Here is a 21760-nt window from a genome sequence, read left to right on the forward strand (position 1 = left end):
ATTGTGATAGGATACAAATATGCAATCAGAAAACAATCAATATTAATATATTTATAACTAATTAATATATTAAACGGAGGAAAAGAAGCTCTTTTCTGGGAGGCGCCGCTGGCAGGTACATTTTACAAGTAAAGTTACGGAGGTGCGAAGCAAAACACACGGCGAGGCACAAGATAATAAAGAGAGATCTGTAGCATCAAGACGGGAGAATCTGCTTCTGTTGATTGGCCGAAGTGAGAGGCGTAACCTTTTCGGCTGTGCAGTGATTCGCTGAAGCTCGCTTCACCGTGATACGGAGGATTATGGGCGGGACTCAGAAGGTCAAAATTGAAACAGCTGCTGTTGCAATGAAAAAGAAGTTGACAAACGCGATGTGCGGTCCCAGAGGGAAGTGAGCACAGCACTTTGTGCAGCCGAGTACGAGGTAGGGCTGGTGAAGGGATAGCCGTGTCATAATTGTTGAAAGATGAAAAGGGGATCATCGTTGAGCAGCGGATTTAGGATCACCTGACGGACATTAGATGCTGGAGATATACTGTAGTCCTTGCGGTAAGCCGATGTCCATCCGGCAATAATCTTTGCGGCAGGCCAAGAAAGACGGAAGCAAAGACCCGGGCTTTCACGTTGACCACAAACAAAGAAATCGTGAAACGCAGTTACAAAAACGGGGCTGCGGACCTTCCGATGCGCAAAAATCAGGAGAGGGCGGTGGAAATTTGTGGTCAGGATTCACATAGGAATGCTTAGGTTTTAAAATGCAGAGGCATCATCTGAAATCATCCCGGAAATAGTAAACGTTGCTGAATAAATTCGCATTTAGTGAGGAAGGAGAAGGGGAAATCAGATCCTTGTTTTGGAATGCTTGGGGAGGCAACACTTTTGGTTGTTGTTGTTGTTGTTGTTGTTGTTGTTATTATTATTATTATTATTATTATTTATTAGATTTGTATGCCGCCTCTCTCCACAGACTCGGGGCAGCTCACAACAGTGATAAAACAATATACAATACCAAATCTAATATTAAAAGTCTAAAATAACAATTTAACATTAAAAGCCTAAAAACAGATATTCACCTGAGTTAGGTAAAAAGCATTTCAGTCAGCATTGTATCAGGAAGCTGGGAATGTCTTACAAGAGTAAGATGGAAGAGATGCCAAAGTTAATACCTGGAGCATGGGTTGCATCAATAAGGCAAACAAGGGGCATCAGCTCTGAAAACAGAAATCATGTTGTGACTGCAGTGCTTGGCATAGCATGTGATTGAATATAATACTCCATTGGCATTGTCTGAGTGATCTAGCTGAGGAAATGGCATCAATAGAGTAGATAATTCCTAATGTAAACATCAGGATTACCTGCAGAAAAATGTATGGCAGACAACAGCTCTTTAGCAATGTGATTATATATCACATTCAGTAAAAGACAGGCTGTGTCCCATTGCCAGTGGCTGGGGGATATGAAACAAGCTATCACACACCTGCCCCTTTTATTTGTTTTTCAGCTAGTATTTGGTGGATCAATTAGAGAAACATAATCTGGGACATGAAAGGGTTTTGATCTGATCTGGGAAGTTCTTATCTTTCTAAATGCTGGCTTCCAGTATTTGGAGCCTCCACCCTATATTCTATCCTAGATTTCTCATGTCAAAGCTTAATATTTGTCACATTGCATTGTATGTAATGGGATAAAAGGATTATGGCAGAAGCTCACAGAGAGCCATTTACATGCAATTCCTCTAAAGCAGTGTTTCCCAATCTTGGTGACTTGAAGACATCTGAACTTCAACTCCTAGACTTCCCCAGTTCAGCAAATGCTGGCTGGGAAATTCTGGGAGTAAACGTTTAGACACCTTCAAGTTGCCAAGATTGGGAAACACTGCTCTAAAGCAATGTGTTTTAAACATTGACAACAATAGGAAATGTAGATTTCAACTGGCTGGGGAATTTTGGTAGTTTACGTCCACACATCTCAATGTTGCCCAGTTTTGAGAAAAGCTAAAATATTGTGAAACCAGCGATGTTTATCTTCATTCTTTCAGTCTTTGAAAACTTAGGCCAAGTAAGAAACAGCCTATCAGTGTTTCAGCCAATAGAAGAGTGCATAAGTTTTATTCTTCAATGTTACACATGCTCAGGACCAGTACTACCGTGTTTCCCCGAAAATAAGACAGCGTCTTATATTAATTTTTGCTCCCAAAGATGTGCTATGTCTTATTTTCAGGGGATGTCTTATTTTTTTCTAATGAATTGTATCCTGTATCCTGCTGCAGAAAAAATGCATCCAAACATGCAGCTGCATGTTGGATGTGTTTTAAATCTGATTGATGCAGCGTTTTGGGATGCAATTTATGGAAAACAGTGTTATTCTTGACGAATGTATCTTTTTCTATTATGTACGCTGAGAGCATATGCACCAAGACAAATTCCTTGTGTGTCCAATCACACTTGGCCAATAAAATTCTATTCTATTCTATTCTATATGTTCTGTTTGGAATGCTGAGAAACGAAACGTCTCCTACGTCTTACTTTCGGGGGATGCCTTATATTAGGCAATTCTACGAAATCTCTCCTATGTCTTACTTTCAGGGGTGACTTATTTTCGGGGAAACAGGGTACCTAGATTAATAGAATAGATAAAAAGTAGGAAAAACTGGCTATCCTCATCCACCAACATTTTTTTTTTTGCAAAACAATCTGAACTCTGGATACTACAGATCATTCTCAACTTTTAACAGTTTATTTATTACATAGATTTCTTTGCTGCCCTTCTCCGTAGCCTCAGAGTGGCTTACAAAGTGAGAAACAATACAAAAATACATATGAGAAACCCATTAATTAATTAAAACTAATCTAAATTTTGACCGAAACCCAAGTTATTACAAACAATCATTCCCATTCATTTCACTTACACTCATATATGTATGGCCGGAGGAGAATACCAGTGCTCCACATCCCCAAGCCTGCCGCAGAGATTAGTTTTCAAAGTTACAATGATGACATTACTTTTTTCACAAATATAACTGTTACAGCATTCCCATGTCATGTGATCAAAATTCAGACAATTGGCAACTGATTCATATCAGTTATATCAGCTATAGTGTCCCAGAGTCATTTGATCACCTTTTTCGACCTTCTGATAAGCAAAGTCAAGGGGAAGCCAGATTCACTTAACAACCATGTTAACTGGAGTAATTCACTTAACAACTGTGCCAAGAAAGGTCATAAAATGGGGTAAAATTCACTTAACGATTGTCCCAATTTAGCAACAGAAATTTTGGGGTCCATTTTGATCATAAACCAAAGACTATCTGTAAAACAAAGCTACCTGGCTGCAAAAACCTAATTGTTTTTGCTTTTGAATTTCAACTGAAAGTTATTAGGATGCTGGTATGACACTAGTTTTCCATCACTGCCTGCCTAGACATGCTTCCCAAAAGCTTTATTTGTAGATTGCAATATAAAGTTATGAAACTGATTAGATAAGAGTTGACTGGGAAAATAAGCTCTAAATTCAGGTGTGGCAAAGAAAGAAAAGTGAAGCTAAGATCTCATCAGCTGATTCTCAAGCCCTGCATATCATGAAACTGGAGTTTTGCTCACCTAAGCCAGAAAAACATGAGCTTGGTTGCTTTTGAGAGTGCTCAATCAGAGAAGGTGATTGGGGAAGATTATTAAGAGGATCTCTCCCTACCTAAGATCTAGAATGTTTCACAGTAAGATATGCATTTTGGAACTTTAGAACACCATCTTCCAGCTATGGCAAAGGGGCGTTTGCACAGGTTTGCTTGATGCACCAGTTGTGCCCCTATTTGGACAGGGAGTCTCTTCTCACAATCGCTCATGCCCTCATCACCTCAAGGTTCAATTACTACAATGCACTCTATATTCCAGAGGGCCGGGGCTGCCACAGAGAAGGCTCTTCCCCTGGGTCCCGCCAGACAGGACGCGGAGAAGGTCGACTCTGTGGGACCTAATCAGCTGCTGGGATTCGTGAGGCAGAATACGGTCCCATAGGTATTCTGGTCCGATGCCATGTAGGGCTTTAAAGGTCATTACCAACACTTTGAATTGTGACCGGAAACTAATCTGCAACAAATGCAGGTCGCGGAGTGTTGATAAGATATGGGCATATCTGGGAAAGCCCATAATTGCTCTTGCGGCCGCGTTCTGCATGATCTGAAGTTTCCGAACACTCTTCAGAGGTAGCCCCATGTAGAGAGCGTTGTAGTAGTCGAACCTCGAGGTGATGAGGGGACGAGTGACTGTGAGCAAAGACTCCCTGTCCAAATAGGGTCGCAACTGATGCATCAGGCGAACCTGTGCAAACGCCCTCCTTGCCACAGCCGAAAGATGGTGTTCTAAAGTTAGCTGTGGATCGAGGAGGACGCCCAAGCTGCGGACCCTCTCCGAGGGGATCAACAATTCCCCCCCAGGGTAATCGACGGACAAATGGAATTGTCCTTGGGAGGCAGAACCCTCAGCCACTCCGTCTTGTCAGGGTTGAGTTTGAGCTGAGTTTGAGCTACGGACTGACTTCTCCAACTATCTTATAAATACTTTTTGTAAACACATTTTTCTGTATAAATAACAATTTAAATTAACAGCTAAATATAATAAACAGGATTTTTGGGCAAGCACAATTATCTAACAAGTTTTTGCTATGACTCATAAATAACTGAGCAGGAGAAAAACCCTTGGAAGAAAAATCCTTCTTTCTACCACTCTTTTCTACCACTCATCTTCTTTTTACCACTTCACTCATCTCTATACCCTTTTCTCCTGGAGTTTGCACTCTCCAAATTTCAACCTCTTTTTAAAAATTTGGCTAGGTACCAATGGGGTTGAAGACAGAAGAAGCGAATTGCCAGGCACAGTTTGAAGCAGCTGTCCAGGTCATCCAAGGCTTGCCCAGGAATGGTAAGAATCCCTTTGGGGAACCTCTCAGGTTACTTAGCTCACCTATAAGGGTTGACACCCAATACAACAGTCATCAGGCTTCTCTGAACAACCATACAGAATAAGAAACTAGATTTCTAATTTCAGGAAAAACAAAGTTAAACCTGCTTTTTAAAACTCGGTTTGAGCAGTATGTCTTGATGCAGAATTCTGCAGGGTTTTTTTTCCTATTCTTTAAATATAGCACTGAACTTGGCAGAGGCCTGGTAGAAGAATTTAAACTATAATGACTAGTGGTTAATATTCAATAGGAGAAATTGCAAAGCAATTTCTGATTTAGCTTAAATGACTAGACTGAAAACCACTGGATATATATATGACGGTCTTGGCATACTCGGGTTTCTTCCCATGTAGGATTTAGAAATTTCTGGCGACATTTCGACGAGGTCCCACTCGTCATCTTCAGGCTGGTGCTTCTGTCCTTATTCTTGAAGGACAGAAGCACCAGCCTGAAGATGACGAGTGGGACCTCGTCGAAACGTCGACAGAAATTTCTAAATCCTACACGGGAAGACACCCGAATATACCAAGACCGTCATACCTGTACCCGTGAAAATCTACAGTGTGTGTGTATATATATGTGTGTGTGTGTTTTCGTAGATTTTCACAGGTACAGGTATGACGGTCTTGGCATATTTGGGTTTCTTCCTGTGTAGGATTCAGAGATTTCTGGTGATGTTTCAACGAGGTCCCACTCGTTATCTTCAGGTTGGTGCTTCTGTCCTTGTTCTAGGGCGAACACAGCGAGACCTGAGCTGCCTTCCCTCTATAATTATTGGTGGGTGGGTGGGGTTTGATGGCTCAGCTCTCAGCCCTCAGCTCCCCTGGATGGAATTCAAAGTAGGCTGGCAAAAATGAAGGGAATCCCTTCATTTTTGCCAGTGTTGCTTTGAATCCCAGCAAGGGGAGCCTCAGGGGAATCCTCGCGCTTCAGCTGACAACGGAAGTCTGGAGGTGGGGATTCACAGCGACGCAAGGCAGAAGGGGTGACTTTTGGGATGGGGTTGCATGCATTATTTGCTTTTACATTGATTCCTATGGGGAAAATTGCTTCGTCTTACGAACTTTTCATCTTACAAACCTGGTCACGGAACAAATTAAGTTCATAAGATGAGCTATCACTGTACTAAGCAAGAGAGAAAAAGCAGCAGAGGAAGTAAACAATTGCATTAAAATGTAATTGGAAAATAAAACAATCTGTGTAAACTGGGTGATGAAATTAGATAAAGGAGGTAGCATGAGATAGAGTAATAGATATGAAATGAAGTAGTATTAATGATATTTAGTAGTTGATACATGTTTACTAAGTTATATTGATGTATGTGAGGTATGGTTTTTTTTTAGTGGGGAGAAAAAATAACCAGAAAAAATTCTTGTAATTAGAATTATCCACTTGGGGAAGGATTTAGAGGGGGTAAGAGGAAGTAGGAAGAAGGAGAGAAAGAGAGAGAGTAGAGATGTAGAGAAGGAAGGAGGAGGAGATGGCAGTAAGAAAGGGGAGATAAGGTGTAAGAAAGTAGGTACAAGAGGTGGAATAGCCACCTGAGATAGAAAGAGGGGAGTGGAGAGAGGGAAGATTGAGATGCATTGAATAATAAAATTAAAATTGGAATGTAACTTAGGTTATTGTTCTATTGTTTTAAGTGCTAATATATGTATACTGAAGGTATATGTGATGTATGTTTATGTATGTTGTTGATGTGGAGGAAAAAATAAAAAAACTTACTAGTAAAAAAAAAATTGTTCATCTATTACAAAAATCTCACCAGATTGTTACTTTTTCCTTGGGAATGGGCAGGTATAGACCTAATGAGTTTGACCTCAGATGTTTCCTCCCCCAGATAGACTCTACGTTGAAATTACTCCTTACTCCCCCTTAGAAGCACCCCTTCCCTTCAGCCACAATAGGAAACCTTAAAAATGAAATCCTGCCATCAAATACCTTTTTCTATGTAGGATCCTGAACATATTCTCAATTTCTTCAGTTTCCTATCGTCTCTCGTATGAAGAAATGCTACGTTTTTATGGTTACTACAAGCAAGCAACAGTGGGTCAATGCCAGATCCCAAGGCCAGGATTTTGGAATCCTATTGGCAGATATAAATGGTAAGAAAGCCAGTGACAAATTCTCCCAGTTCCAAATGAAACATTGCTTTTTCTGAACCCAGTCTCTGATGCTCTTTCAATGCTACAGCAGACACAACATCTGCGAAATAATAAACACACATAAGCTTACCTAAATAATATTGTTCGATTGCACTGGATAGTGGTCCAGTAAAAAACTACTACTTTTCTTCTATAAAGTCCTAATAAAAAAGTTGATTGCTGTCTGTATCAGCATATAAGCTAATTGCAGCAAAGTGCTTTTTCCTGTTTCATCCTCTGTAAAGAAATTAAAATTATGACAACAAGAAACGGGGTTTTCTTTGCAGCTGTCCAATTTGCAACAGCATTATCTACAGAACAGGACAAAATAGATGGGGATGACATTAACCCCAAAAGTCTCACCCTTTTGATATTGGCACATATATTTCCAAAGTGCAGCTTTCAGCTTGCTTATTTTGACACTGCCTCCTTCCCGAAGACCACTGATTTTGACTACAGAGTAGAAGAGCTACAAGGCCTTTTTTTAAGTTCCTCTTATAAATTTTATAATTTTGGTTGTTTTTATCATTGTGACACTATATTTTTAACTGAATTGGATCCAGGCTTAATTATTCTTTGCGTAGATCCATTATTACTCTAAATCAGTGCTTCTCAAATAGTGGGGCGCACCCAATGAAGGGCTACCAAAATTTTTACTACCACACTGTGGGTGTGGCTTATGCATTTTCTTTCAACATCTTTCAGTGCAAATTGGGTGCTCTGGGGTGGAGCTCCATTTTCGCTACCCCACTGGGTTCCCTCCCCCCCCATCCAGGCAGTAGCCCACCCCTGGGCGCACCCCCCTGGGGGGAGTATGGAACAATGCCAGGGGGATGCGTGACCCCGGGGAATGTGCTTTTTTTTGCTGCAAGGAATAGGATGCACATCCTACCTGTCACTTGTACCAGTACCTCTGTCACATCCCTTGGCGTTGTGTCCAGGACAGCCTGTTCTAAAAAAAAGAAAAGTATCATGTGTTCAATCAAACTTCTCAAACTTGCGAGTTTTCTTTTAGAATGGGCTGTCCTGGGCACAACCCTGAGGAGCTCTACGGAGGTATTGGTGCAAGTCTCAGGTAGGATGTGCGTCTCGTGGTGGGGTGCAATTTTGGGGTGGCAGGTCAGGTGCTGTGGGCCATGAGATGCATGTCGGTGGAGAGTTGGGGGGACGCAAAATGTTCACTTCTTCCTAGGGGGTGTAACAGAAAATAATTGAGAAGCACTGATTTAAATCATATCAATGTCAATGGAGTTAGGACTACTTGCAGAGCCAATCCTTTTTAAAAATGTTATATTCATTTCAAATAGTGACCTCTGCTTGAAATGTTCAAACTGGACTGTAAATACAGTGCTCCCTCGATTTTCGCAGGTTCGAACTTCGCGAATAGCCTATACCACGGTTTTAAAAAAAATATTAATTAAAAAATATTTCACTGGTTTTTTTTCTATAGCACATTTTTTCCCACCCAGTGACATCATACATGATCACCAAACTTTTGTCTGCCGTTGCTGATTTTTTTATTGCAAAAAAAATAATTATTGTTAATAAATAATTATGTTTATAAATATCAGGATCACTAAGTGTCTTATTCAATTGTGAGTGCCAGTAATAATGGTGAGTAAATGGGAATGGTAATTTAGGGGTTTAAAGTGTTAAGGGAAGGCTTGTGATACTGTTCATAGCCAAAAATGGTGTATTTACTTCCGCATCTCTACTTCGCGGCAATTCAACTTTCCCGGGCGGTCTCGGAACGCATCCCCTGCGAAAATCGAGGGAACACTGTACTCATATTTTAAAATATTACTGAAATTGAAATAAAGAGAATATGATTCATAGCATAGACAAACTAATGACCAGTCATCCTTAAGTGATTATCAGTAGAGCTCACACATTAAAAATCCTTAAGAAAGAACCATTATGAGAGATTCTGAATTTTAAAATAGTTCAAACTATGGCAGTGTTGCTGTTTTTTTTAATGAAGCTCTTCCCCAAGATAACAGATATTTTGGGATTTTGGCAGGGATGCCTGGAAAAACTTAGGAAAGATGACCAAAGAGCAAGCCATGTCTGCTTATATTATGGAAATGAAGAAGATAGCCCAGAAGGTAAATGATGCAAAATATTAATGTTGGTTAGTTCACGCTTTGGGTGAGTTGGTTGTGGGAACTCCGTATAGTGAGGCGTGTCACTAAATGGAGTGCTAAAAGATGTAAAGGAGAGAAAAGAAAGAAACAACATTAATTTATGTTTAAGGACTTAAAATTCATACAACTAAATTTATATGATTTAATTTCTTTGGTGATGCTCTAACTATATACTAACTACAAACATGCTAACAAGCATTCTGCCACACGAATCCCAGCGATCAGTTAGGTCCCACAGAGTTGGCCTTCTCCGGGTCCCGTCGACTAAACAATGCCGTTTGGCAGGACCCAGGAGAAGAGCCTTCTCTGTGGCGGCCCCGGCCCTCTGGAACCAACTCCCCCCAGAGATTAGAATAGCCCCCACCCTCCTTGCCTTTCATAAGCTCCTTAAAACCCACCTCTGTCATCAGGCATGGGGGAATTGAGATATTCCCTTCCCCTAGGCTTATAAAAAATTTATGCATGGTATGTCTGTATGTATGATTGGTCTCTTAAATTGGAGTTTCTTTTTAAAATTAACTTAAATATTAGATTTGTTTATATTGTTTTATTACTGTTGTTAGCCGCCCCGAGTCTGCGGAGAGGGGCGGCATACAATTTTGATTAATAAATAATAAATGAAATAAATAAATAATAAATAATTATTGTATCATAATAGCTATTATCCTATTTTCCCAAAGCCTATACTGCAAATAATCCCTAGCATGTTTTTTTATGTGTGCATCTAATATAAGCCCTACTCCAAATAAGCGCTACTTAAGAGTCTGTGCAGCCGCCTGCCCACCATTCCATCTGTTCGCTCGTGGAGGCAAGGGAGGGAGAGGGAGAGCTGCCCCATGCACAGCACAAGGGCCTTCACAGCCAGACTCTCCATGCACGACATCTGCCTCGTGGTGGCAGCACTGACAGCTATGTGCAGCAAGAGCATAGATGGCTGCCAGCCCACTTCTTCTACTTGCTTGTGTCCGCAGTGGAGTAGGAGGCCGAGTGGTATGTTGGTGCTGCGGCCGTAAGGCAAGGCAGATATTGAGGAATGGTTGGCCTGGCTGCGGGTGCCCTGAAGTAAGCCAGTCTATCACCCGTGGGATAGATCCACCTGGCCCCCAACTCACAGCAGCAACACTTGCCCCCAACTCACAGCAGCAACACTGATGCGCTACATGACCTCCTGCCTTGCCACGAGCAAGCAGAAGTAGTGGGCCTCCCATACATGGGGGAAAAAATACCCCCCCCCCAAAAATAAGCCCTAGTACTTATTCCTTCTCCCAAAAATAAGACCCGGTCTTATTCTCAGGGAAGCACAGGTGCATACTGATGTTTACATGCTTAATTGGAAAGTATTAGCAAAATCCAATTTTGGAGGTTTGTATTGCAGGCAGATTTATGTCATAATTGGACCATTTTCACTACTCTACCTTCCACTCTGCTTCAAGCTTCTGATCTTCATATTTATAGTAAAAGATGGGGAACAACTGCAATATATACTGTATACAGTATACACTCCTTCATGCGTGTCATTCTAACTTCGCATTCAAGACATTCTACTTAGAAAAATCCATTGCTTCTTTCCCCCCGCTTCAAAGATAAGTCGTCTTCTGGCCAATTTAGTGAAATATAAGTAATTCTAAAAAATATTTAAATGGAAAGCAAGCAGGGAGTGAACTTCTCAGGTAGGTACCTATTTATAAGCGGGAATGCCTTTACTGAGTGCAGGTAGAGATCCTGTTATTCTTCTTTTATGAAAATCAAGAAGGCATTTCAGGAGCCTCCTAGGAGGTCTTGCTTTCTTTGATTCAACAATGCCATCACTGCAACTGCTTCCAGATCTCTCATGGGGACCCAGGGATCACTTCTAGACTTTCTGGTAGGTCATCAACACTGTGCCGATGGACAAAGCTTCGGAGGATATGTTCGTATACTTTGAACCCCTCTACGAAGTGATCCATGATATGCCCAGACCGCCTGAATCCTTCTTCAAGAAAAAATCAGGTATGCTTATGGGTAGCAAAAGCAGGTTGAGAGGGAGGCATTTGGGATACTTTCAACAGCAGCTGTGATTTTACAATTCAAGATCCACAACCTAAGCTTAAAAATAATCTTGCTCTCTCCCTCTTTCTTGGCTCCTTGACTTCCATGTGTATTCATTTTGCTGTTGCTTTCATGCAATTTAGTGCACAGAGTACTTTCTTCTTGGGAATTTAAAGATCTTGATAGACAGACACGTTTGGTTATGGAACATTGGTCCTCTAGACTAGACCAGAGTTTCCCAACTTTTTTTGAGCCGCGGCACATTATTCACATTTACAAAATCCTGGGGAACATTGAGCGGGGGGGGGGGGTACTTGCTGGCGTTGCGCTGGGCATGGGCGTGGGGCTGGAGCCTCCGGCCCAGCCAGCAGGCAAGTGCCAGCCACGCAATGCCAGCATGTACGGCATACAGCAACATGTCCAGCTGCTGCCGTCGGTGCCTCTGTCCTGGAGTTCTGGGAGTTGAAGTCCAGATATCTTCAAGTTGCCAAGGTTGGGAAACACTGCTCTAGACTAGAGAGTTTCAACGAGATGGGGTTTTTTTTTCTTGTTGCCTCCCAAGCCCTAATCTTAAATACTTTGACCTATCTCCAAATCAGTTTGGAGAGGAGCAATCAAGCCTCCTTTGGCCTATTTGGGATTTTGACATAGGAAGCAGCCCTCAAAAGATCTATAGAGCAGCTTGGGATCAGTTAGAATTAAGCCTGTCCCCAACTCTTAACCTCTTCCTACAGTGATGAACAAAAGCCACTTAATCGCTGGATTTATAACACATTTTGCAGGTTAGTTAAAGACCTAGCAGATATCCAAACAAAATATACAAAATTACATTTGGTTAGGATTAACTGTGCTTAATATTTCGTAGCTGAACAATAATACAAATCAAGCTCCTTTGGCTTATGATTCAGGGTATTGTGTGAATCCAGAAAAATAGTTAATCTGGTTTTTTTTTAAAGTTGTGTGAATATAGCCAATTGTGACTTCCTTAATGTACTGTATATAGTTCAAGCTAAAATAGAATGAGAAATTCATGGCTTACTGTGTAACTCTGTAGACTCGTTATAGGATAAATTAAAGTGGTCCTTAACAAAGGATTATCTGCTGTCCACTGGGTCTGGCTGTAGTTTATATACAGCAGTTAGCAGCAGACAATTAAAAGTGAAGATGTAACATTTCCCAAAGTGGAGACATTGTGGGTAAAATAAAGTAGCAGTTTGCATACATTATGCAAACCTGTGAAATTGTGAGCTTGCCAGGGTACCAGGGCTGTGAAGGTGCTTAGGAGTGATCTTTTCCCATGCTAAATTTTTACATTTGTATTAGCAAAATTTATACATGAAAACTGCCCAATTAAATAGACTGCATGGCTTGGCACTATGCGCTTTCTGCCTTTGAGTGGTATGTCATATAGGTCATCTGAACTATTTTATTCATGGGAGTGGCTCCCTGTACACCTATATTTTAGTCTTTATATATAGGCAGCTACTACATTATATCTGTTTATATCGTTGGTAGCTCAGCATGTATCTGAGCAATTCACCTTCTCTAACTCAATCCAAATGACAGGATGGGGAAAATTGGATGTTTACAATTTTGACTTTTTTGAAGGCAGGATATAAATCAAATAATTAAAATAAAGATCCTCAAACCCAGTAAGTAGTTTATGTCAAAGTCTCCCATGAGTACAGATGCAGTTTTTTCTAAGCCTATTTTTTTTTTTTTTGGTAGAAATATATTTGTTTATTAAAAAATTCCACTGCAATTTTGCCAAACAATTGAGAAGAGAGCCATAGAAGGAATTTATTTTTTTAGTTAAACCCTTTTTGTTTCCTTAAAAGTTACTCAGGGAAGAGTGAAAGTCTTCCTTTAGCTCACTGAATGGTCTTTTCTGGAATCAATCTTTTTTGTATATTCTAAACATTTTTCTGATCAGTTAAGGCAGCAAGTGTGGCACATTGGGTAAAGCATTAGATTCAGCTATATGATTTCGGTTCTGTCACTCTTTTAGCCTAACCTACTTTTTAACTTCATTGTAAGAAGAAAATTAAGAGAAGGGAATTCTATGCATGCTAACCTCAGCTTATGAATGAAAAGTCTGATAGGAGTCTCAAACCATCTTTTAGGAACTTTCTTTTCCAAGTATTAAAGAACACATGAAAAGATCTTTACAGCTGAGATTCTGTTTCTACCCAAACTGTTCCATACAGCGAGAGTAGTTAAAGAGTTCTTTGCTTGCTCTGTTCTGTGATTACAGTGATCCCTCGATTATCGCGAGGGTTCCGTTCCAAGACCCCTCGTGATAATCGATTTTTCGCGATGTAGGGTTGCGGAAGTAAAAACACCATCTGCGCATGCGCGCCCTTTTTTTCATGGCCGCGCATGCGCAGATGGTGGAGGTGGGGAGCGACGAAAGTGCGGAAGCCGACAGATTGCAGCACCCGCTCGCCCGCCGCTCGCCGCTCGCCTGCCCTTCGCCCGGCCACCCGACGTTCGCTCGCTGCTCGCCCGGCCACCCGGGTTCGGGGGGGGTGCTGGGAAGCCCCCCAGGCCGGCTGCGACCTTTTAAAACAGCCGCGCCACTTCCCAGCTGAGTCCTGAAGCCAAATGCGGACGTTCGCCTTTGGCGTTTGGCTTCAGGACTCAGCTGGGAAGCGGCGCGGCTGTTTAAAAGGTCGCAGCCGGCCTGGGGGGCTTCCCAGCACCCCCCCCAACCCGGGTTGGGGGTTCGGGGGGGTGCTGGGAAGCCCCCCAGGCCGGCTGCGACCTTTTAAAACAGCCGCGCCGCTTCCCAGCTGAGTCCTGAAGCCAAACGCGGAAGTGTTTTTTTTTTAAATTAATATTTTTTTAACAATCGCGATATAGCATTTCGCAAAGATCGAGATCGCGAAACTCGAGGGATCACTGTACTCCCCTCTGCTAATCATCCATTTTAAATCATGAGCTTGTCTTGGAATTCCAGAGACCTGGAAACAGTCATGCCCCAGTTTGGATATTATTTGCCTTGTGGTCATTAACTTCAATAAATAATACTCTTGTGCTTGAATTAAATTAAAGCATGGTATAAAGCAAGGCTATGCAAATAATTTGGCAAGAACTAGATTGGTTTCTCGAAGCTTCCAAGGTATCATATATGATCCAAAACTTAGCACAAGTGTGTTGTGGCTGTTTTAAAGTTTCTGGGCATGTATGCACAGATTTGAAATCCTTCCTTGCCAAGGTCCGTAAAACAGCCATATCAACCTTTCAAGGAGCTAGAAAGCTTATTGGCTTTGAAGTACCAGATCCAGCAAAGGACTTCATTGAATCATTGCTACAGACTTAATAACAAAACTAGACATCATCTCAAACCTAATTCTAATACCAAAGATCTAGTGGAAAACTAATACATCCCAGACTTTTAATGATCAACATTGAAAAACATTCTATTCTTTTGCATTTAAACCAGACTCAGAGACTGTGTCTTTGCACAACAGTTCATTAGATGGACTTGCTGAAATCTGTCCAAATCCACCAGTATATGAAGAGTTGAAGCAAGTAGGCAAGTATATCTTATAAAATGCTATAATTGGGGGGTGTACTATGTACCCTGTGTATGTTACATGTATTCCCAGTAGATAATGTTTGTTCCTTTTACTTTATATTGAATAATATAAATTGAACTGGTCGAAAGACTGGCTACAAGAATGGTGGAAGGTCTTAAGCATAAAACGTATCAGGAAAGACTTAATGAACTCAATCTGTATAGTCTGGAGGACAGAAGGAAAAGGGGGGACATGATTGAAACATTTAAATATGTTAAAGGGTTAAATAAGGTTCAGGAGGGAAGTGTTTTTAATAGGAAAGTGAACACAAGAACAAGGGGACACAATATGAAGTTAGTTGGGGGAAAGATCAAAAGCAACATGAGAAAATTTTATTTTACTGAAAGAGTAGTAGATCCTTGGAACAAACTTCCAGCAGACGTAGTTGGTAAATCCACAGTAACTGAATTTAAACATGCCTGGGATAAACATATATCCATCCTAAGATAAAAATGCAGGAAATAGTATAAGGGCAGACTAGATGGATCATGAGGTCTTTTTCTGCTGTCAGTCTTCTATGCTTCTATGTTTCTAATGCAGTCATTTTTACTGTATAATCATTGTTATAGAGTGAAGCTATGCCATGTGAAAGCAGAGGGCAGATTTTGCCTTCACTGCAAGCATTCATCCCCTATGAGGAAATTATATTTGTATAATTGGAAGAGCTGGTAGCCTGCTTCCTGTTCCTTATGAATTCAGTCATTAAGAATTAAATATGTAGTGAGAGGATGAAATCACTTCCTTCTTCAGAAAATGTCTTTTAAAATAACCAATGCAGTCATCGTGATGGAACATTGGATCCCTGGATAGAACTTTGTAACCTTGCTCAAATAATTTAAACTTTCAGTTTTTTCTTCAGAGAAGCCATAAGAATGTTATCAAATCCTTTCCTGACTCCATTATCACTGCAAGTGACTACCATGTCCACCGATCTGACAATAAAATCCAAAGAAGAGGTGGTGTTGCTATTGTCTACAAAAAATCCCTAGATATGAAAAATACTGTATTCAAGTAATACAAGAGCTTGTTCTTCCTGAGACCATTATCTGTGATCTATCTCTAAATACTACAATTCACTTCCTATTATGTTACAGAACCCCCGATTATGACCTTGATCATGTGAGCAAACTAACTACATTGCTAACATAGGCAGCCTCATGCTCATATCCCATTATCTTTCTTGGGGACCTCAATTTACCTCTTAATTGGACCCTAAGTGAGTGCTCAACTGAAACAATATATTCTATCCTGTATAATGCCTTCACTACTTTAGGACTTGATCAGTTGGTAACTATCAATACTAGATTAAACAACTGCCTCGATCTAATCTTCCGCAAGCACAATTTATAACCTTCGTATCAAAGAACCTTTTTCCAACAGTGACCACAGCATGATTGACTTTTGTCTAAATTTACATATATATAAAGAATCTCATAATAGGACTCCTAAATACAACTTTAAAAAAGCAAACTTCAATGTCATAGCTGCTGACCTCTCATCTCTAGATTAGCAAATCCTATTCAATGATTGTAACTCTTCAGAAGACTATTATAACACTTTACTACTTGAAATTCAAGGAGTCACTAATCTATATCTACCTTTAGTAACACCCAAAACCCAAAAGAACAAATTACCCTTATTGATAAGGAAACTCCAATCAAAAAAAAAAAATCCCTTTGGCAGAAAAATAAAATATAAAATTCAGAATGTACCAATTCTGCAAACAGGAAGAACTGTTACACACAAAATCCAATCCTGCCTTCTATAATTTTGTAAACGCCAAACTTAAAGACTCAAAAACCATCCCACCTCTAAAAACATAAAATGGTGAAGATTGTAATAATGATGCCTTTAAGGCTAATTTCTTCAACTCCTTTTTTCAGTTCAGTCTTTGTCAACAGCAATGGCATCTCCCCATTTCCTAGTCATACATCAACCAATTACAATGATCTAATCCACATTGATTTTGTTGAAGATACCGTCAAAAGGGCACTACACAAACTATCTCTATCTATTGGTTCTGATGGCTACTTTCTAAAAAAGCTCTTCTCTGCCATAGCTGAACCTCTAAGCACCATCTTTTAGAATGAGCTCCTTGCCTGTCTTATGGTCATTAGCAAAATGACCATAAAAGGACACCCAGGCCAGAATCTCACTTTGTTACATCATCTGTAAAGTCATGGAATCCATCATAAACCAATCCATCACCTAACACTTAGTGACAAATACCCTACTCTGTAATAAGCAATTTGGTTTTAGGGGAAAAAATTGTCATGTAATCTGCAACTCATACATTGCAAAAACATTTAGATCTCTCAACTTGACCAGGTTAAAGCAATAGATGGAATCTTACCTATCTACCAATCGACTTCTGCAAAGCCTTTGATTCTGTGGTACATGATAAACTTCTGTTAAAACAAAGTTCTTAGGGCATTTCTGGATCCTTTCACAAATGGATAGCTGCATTCCTGTCAAACAGGCAACAAATAGTTAAAGTTGGAAACGCTAACACAGCACCAGTTAATAGTGGATTCCTCAAAGAAGTATTCTAGGACCAAGATTCTTTCTGCTATATATAAACAACCTTTGTGATCATATTGTAAGCAGCTGCATCTTTTTCTTCTGCCAACAATGTAAAATTATGTAATATCACAGACAATTCTACTACCCTACAAAATTATTATTATTATTATTATTATTATTATTATTATTATTATTATTAATTAGATTTGTATGCTGCCCCTCTCCGCAAACTCAGATCTAGGTTATGTATCGGAATGGTCAAACAATTGGCGACTCCAAATCTCTGCTTACAAATACTCCAATGCACATTGGCAATAAAAATCAGAATGTTAAATACAAACTGGATGGAAACAATCTAAAAGATGACCCAAACACTGTCGAGGACCTTGGTGTACTTATTTCAAAAGATCCATGCCCCAAAGCTCACTGTAACAACATTGCTAAAAAGGCTTTAAGAGTTGCAACCTTATTTTGCGAAGTTTTCTTTCTGGTAACATTATACTGTACTTCTAACTAGGACATACAAAACCTTTTCCAGACCTATTCTTGAATACAGCTTAGCTGCCTGGAACTCACACTGTATTTTGGACATTAATGCAATAGAGAGGTATTTTACAAGAAGAGTACTCAACTTCTCTACTCGCAATAAAATTCCTTATTCCAGTATACAGTGATCCCCCGAGTTTCACAATCTCGATCTTTGCGAAACGCTATATCGCGATTTTTCCACCCGATGACGTCACTCCCTTCCTTTCTCATCTTTCTTTCTCTCTCTCTTTCTCTATCTTGCTTCTTCCTCTCTCACACTCTCTTCCTCCCTCTCTCATCTCTTTCTTTCCTTCTCTCTCTCTCTCTTTCTCTATCTCTCCCCCTCTTGCTCTCGAGCGGCAAGCGAGCAGCCGGGCGGGCGGGCGAACGGGCAAGCGGCAAGCGATCTTGGGGTTTCCCCTTTGCCTGGGCGGTGGGAAGACCCAGGGAAGGTTCCTTCGGCCGCCCAACAGCTGATCTGCTCCGCAGCGCGGCAGCAGCGAGGAGCCGAAGATGGGGTTTCCCCGTTGCCTGGGCGGCGGGAAGACCCAGGGAAGGTTCCTTCGGCCGCCCAACAGCTGATCTGCTCCGCAGTGCAGCAGCAGCGAGGAGCCGAAGATGGGGTTTCCCCGTTGCCTGGGCGGCGGGAAGACCCAGGGAAGACCCAGGCAACGGGGAAACCCCATCTTCGGCTCCTCGCTGCTGCCGCGCTGCGGAGCAGATCAGCTGTTGGGCGGCCGAAGGAACCTTCCCTGGGTCTTCCCCGCCGCCCACACGCAAACTCCACCATCTGCGCATGTGCGGCCATGGAAAAAGGGGCGCGCATGCGCAGATGGTGTTTTTACTTCCGCACCACTACATCCCAAAAAATCGATTATTGCGAGGGGTCTTGGAACGGAACCCTCGCGATAATCGGGGGATCACTGTACTTGAAATTTTAGGCCTGGATAACCTTGAACTACGCCGTCTATGTTCTGATCTAAGTTTAGTACTCAAGATCATCATCTACTTTAACATCCTCTCTGTTAACTGCTAGTTTAATTTCACCCGCAATAACACTAGGGCTATCGATAGATACAAACTAAATGTAATCCGCTGTAATCTTAATTGCAGAAAATATGACTTCTGCAATAGAGTAGTAAATGTCTGGAACGTTTTACCTGATTCTGCTGTTAGTTTCTCTAATCCCCATACCTTTCTCATCTTAAACTGTCTGTTGTGGACATTACACATTCCTTAAGAGGTTCCTAAAGTGGTGTCCATAAGCACACCAATGTGCATTCCATCTCTCCCTTACTGTACCCATTTGTATGTTCTTATTTTATGTGTTTATGGCTATGTTTTGCTTCTTTATATCCATTTATTTGTGCCATTTTTTCATGTGTCCTGTTTCCTTGCATCTGTTGATAAATTAAATAAATAAATAAAATGTAGGGTTTCATTTTATGTGAAGCCAAAATTTGTTGACATTTCCAATGTGAGCAAGAGATAACTGATTTAAAGAAAGTGGCTCTTTCTTCCCCCTCTTCTTTCTAAAAACTGATGTCATAAATTAGAAATCAGCCTCTTGACTTATTGATGCCCAGCTTGATTCTTGGATCTTAACCTGCTGTATATAATCTAAGTAATTGGCTCAAATCAGACCATTTTGCATTATTTTCATTCTCTTGTAAATCAGATAAAGTACTTATGCCAGGGGTAGGCAAAGTTGGCTCTTCTATGACCTGTGGACTTCAACTCCCAGAATTACTGAGCCAATCATGCTAGCTCAGGAATTCTGGGAGTTGAAGTCCACATTTCATAGAAGAGCCACCTTTGCCTATGCTTGACCTATGCAATTCAAATATATTTTTCTTTATAAAATGTATACCCACTGCAATTACCAGGCTCTCATGGACCTGACATTTCGCAAAGCCAATTTAAATAATCATGCCCAGAAAAACGGTTTTAAATACTTAAAACTTTAGTAAGATACTAAAACCTCCCTTATTGAACCTAATTTATGGGCAAAAACTTAACACCTGACATCTGGATTTTCAGATTTTGTAAGATACATTCACTTGCAGATGTATTCACAACCATACGTATCTGCTCTACTTTATTCTACTTTATTGTTTTTATTCTGAGCCCTTTTTTCTCTTGTAGGACCTGGACTTGCCAACAAAGCTATGAAGAGCAACCAGGTGACAAATGATGCAGAGAATGAGGTGTTCTGTGACAGCCTAGAATTGGTGGAACCTCATCAGGTGATGAAATGATACAAGGAATGGAAATGAAAAGAGGAGGAGGCTTAACTTAAAAACTCTGCCTTTAAACATAGCCAAATGGTCTTTGTTAAAACATCCAGTACACAAGTTACTAGAAAAGTATGCCATCGTAAATTGTGTTGCCCTTATTGTTGATCACTATTCTGCTTCAATAATTAGGTAGTGATTGGTAGTTGGTGGTATTCTGGATGTTTGAATGTAAAAAACATTTAAAAAAAAAAAGCACTTGGTGGATTCTTCTGTTTTGTTTTCCCTCCCAATAAGCATTCTCATGAGATGGGCAACTGTATAAATTTGATAAATAAATAGGTAAACAGCTCAGACACAGAGGTGGTCCATGCTGCTTGTCAATTCGTGTGTTTCTAAACACAGGTCTAGCATTTTTCTAAAAGAGTGCTAAACAAACCCATGTCAAAAAATAACTCAGCTACCAAATTACAGGAATGGAGGGAAGCCACAGATAAAACAGGAAGGAGCCATCAATAATAAGCAAACTCCATCTCAGCTAGTGCTGCCATCTAGTGGCCATGGCCAGCAGCACCTACAAGTGGCCTGTTCAATGGGTAAAATGGGCACTACCATGCAATGTTCCGTCTAATTTTTTTTCTGTGTGGGCGGAAATGTATAGTGTCTGAGCGGCAGTCCCTTTAGGACTGGGCGGCATAGATGTAAAAATAAATAAATAAATAAATAAATAAATAAATACATACATACATACATACATACATACATAAATAAATAAATAAATAAATAAATAAATAAATAAATAACAAACAAACAAGAAAAAAATTCCCTTCTTCTTTATTAAAAGAAATTAATAATAAAACAAAACCAAAAACTATTACTATTATTACTATCTTCTCCTCTTTTTCCATCCCTGTCTCCTCCCCCCTTGTGTGTGTGTATGTGTGTGTGAACTCTTGAACCATTTCCAATAACAGGTGAGCTATTGGAAATGGTTCAAGAGTTCACACACACACACACACACACACAAACGGCTGGGGTTTTTTTTTCTCTGTTATTATTTGGGTGCTTTTTACCATATGCTTTAATCAAGAGTCATTTCTATCTCTCCCCCTCTTTCTATATCTCTCCCCCTCTTGCTCTCTCTCTCTCTTTCTCTCTTGTTTTCTTTCTCTCTCACTCTTTCTTTCTATCTCTCTTGCTTTCTTTCTCTTCTCTCTCTTGCTATCTCTCTCCCCCCCTTCTCTCTCTCTCTTTCTCACTTACTTTCTCTCTCTCTCTCCCTCCCTCTCTCTCTCTCTGTCAGCGAGGGGGCTGCGAGAGGGCTTTCTCTGAGCGCTTCGGGAACGCCTGCCCTGCCTCTACTGCAGCCCCCTTGCTGAAAGTTTGGGACAAAAGCGCTCCCAGCGAAGGGGCTGCGAGAGGGGTGGGACGGGCATTCTCAAAGCGCGCAGAGAAAACCCTCTCTCGCAGTCCCCTTGCTGACAGAAGTGGAGGAGGAGGAGAAGCTGCAGCCACCGCCGCGGGAGAAATCGCGCCCCAAGGCAGGAGGCGGCAGAGGAGGAGAGGGGGCGGATCGGGTGGGCGGGGGACAGGGCCTAGAGGCCAGGGGCGCGAGGGGGCCA

At 40.9% G+C, this 21760-nt stretch overlaps 1 protein-coding gene across 2 annotated transcripts in view; it reads left to right on the forward strand.

Annotated features, from left to right (window-relative positions):
• The first annotated feature begins 294 nt into the window (after positions 1–294).
• ACBD4 (acyl-CoA binding domain containing 4) overlaps positions 295–21760 on the forward strand; it is a 31972-nt gene continuing 10506 nt past the window's right edge. The window contains exons 1-7 of one of the 2 annotated variants that reach the window (XM_070729133.1): positions 295–424; positions 4829–4916; positions 6941–7061; positions 9121–9205; positions 11113–11233; positions 14718–14810; positions 20050–20150. In XM_070729133.1, the coding sequence (XP_070585234.1) occupies positions 4835–4916; positions 6941–7061; positions 9121–9205; positions 11113–11233; positions 14718–14810; positions 20050–20150 (603 nt within the window). In that variant the 5' untranslated portion in view covers positions 295–424; positions 4829–4834. Of the gene's footprint in view, positions 550–4828; positions 4917–6940; positions 7062–9120; positions 9206–11112; positions 11234–14717; positions 14811–20049; positions 20151–21760 lie in introns of both variants that reach the window. The other variant, XM_070729134.1, reaches the window with a different exon arrangement.

The sequence above is a fragment of the Erythrolamprus reginae genome, chromosome Z (genome assembly GCF_031021105.1).
Source record: "Erythrolamprus reginae isolate rEryReg1 chromosome Z, rEryReg1.hap1, whole genome shotgun sequence".
In the NCBI taxonomy this organism is placed as follows: domain Eukaryota; kingdom Metazoa; phylum Chordata; class Lepidosauria; order Squamata; family Dipsadidae; genus Erythrolamprus; species Erythrolamprus reginae.